The 969-nt window shown below is 65.2% G+C and overlaps 1 protein-coding gene across 1 annotated transcript in view; it reads left to right on the plus strand.

Annotated features, from left to right (window-relative positions):
- Positions 1–126: 126 nt before the first annotated feature.
- pane1 (proliferation associated nuclear element) overlaps positions 127–969 on the plus strand; it is a 22,645-nt gene continuing 21,802 nt past the window's right edge. Inside the window, exon 1 of the mRNA XM_078430440.1 lies at positions 127–151. Coding sequence (XP_078286566.1) covers positions 127–151 — 25 coding nt within the window. The remainder of the gene's footprint in view (positions 152–969) is intronic.

Genomic DNA, 969 nt, shown 5'->3' on the forward strand with positions numbered 1-969 from the left:
CACACACACACACACACACACACACACACACACACACACACACACACACACACACACACACACACACACAGTAACACACACATACACCATACACAGAACCACACACACACACACACACTGGTTGCCATGGACTACGAGCGGTGTGAGTGGGGTTGGGGGTTGAGGGAGGGGATAAGGGTGAGTGTGTAGTTGAGGGTGTGGGTGGGGGTGAGGGGTGATGCTGGGGGTGAGGGTGAGGGTGGGGGTGAGGGTGGGGCTGAGGGTGGGGTTGAGGGTGGGGTTGAGTGTGGGTGTGAGGGTGGGGGTGCAGGTGGGGGTGAGGGTGGGGGTGAGGGTTGGGGGTGGAGGTGAGGGTGGGGGTGAGTGTGGGGGTGAGGGTGGGAGTGGGGCTGAGGGTGGATGTGAGGGTGGGGTTGAGGGTGGGGTTGGGTGCGGGTGTGAGAGTGGGGGTGGAGGTGGGGGTGGGAGTGGGGCTGGGTGGGGGTGAGGGTGGGCATAGTGGGGGTGAGGGTGGGGGTCGGGATGTGGGGGTGGGGGTGAGGGTGTGGATGAGCGTGGGTGTGGGGGTGAGGGTGGGGGTGAGGGTAATGGGGGGTGGGGGTGAAGGGTGAGGGTGGGGGTGGGGGTGAGGGTGGGGTGAAGGATGAGGGTGGGAGTGGGGCTGAGGGTGGTGGTGATGGTGGGGGTGAAGGATGAGGGTGGAGGTGGTGGGTGTGGGGGTGGGCGTGGGGGTGGGTGTGAGGATGGGGGCGACGGTTTTCACGAGGCCCTCGTCCCCATGGTGGGGACCCTGGCCGAGGGGGGAGGAGAGGAGGAGGGCAATGGGCCCAGTTTCTCTTCACATCAGGCCGTCTGAAAGGGGGCGAGGGGGTGATGAATGGAGTTTGCACCATCTCCACAGTGGGGCACTCAGATGAGGGGGGGATGGGTGAAGGGGGGAATGGGCGGCCTAGAGGAGGGGGGGGGATG

Source organism: Rhinoraja longicauda, chromosome 40, assembly GCF_053455715.1.
Source record: "Rhinoraja longicauda isolate Sanriku21f chromosome 40, sRhiLon1.1, whole genome shotgun sequence".
Taxonomy (NCBI): domain Eukaryota; kingdom Metazoa; phylum Chordata; class Chondrichthyes; order Rajiformes; family Arhynchobatidae; genus Rhinoraja; species Rhinoraja longicauda.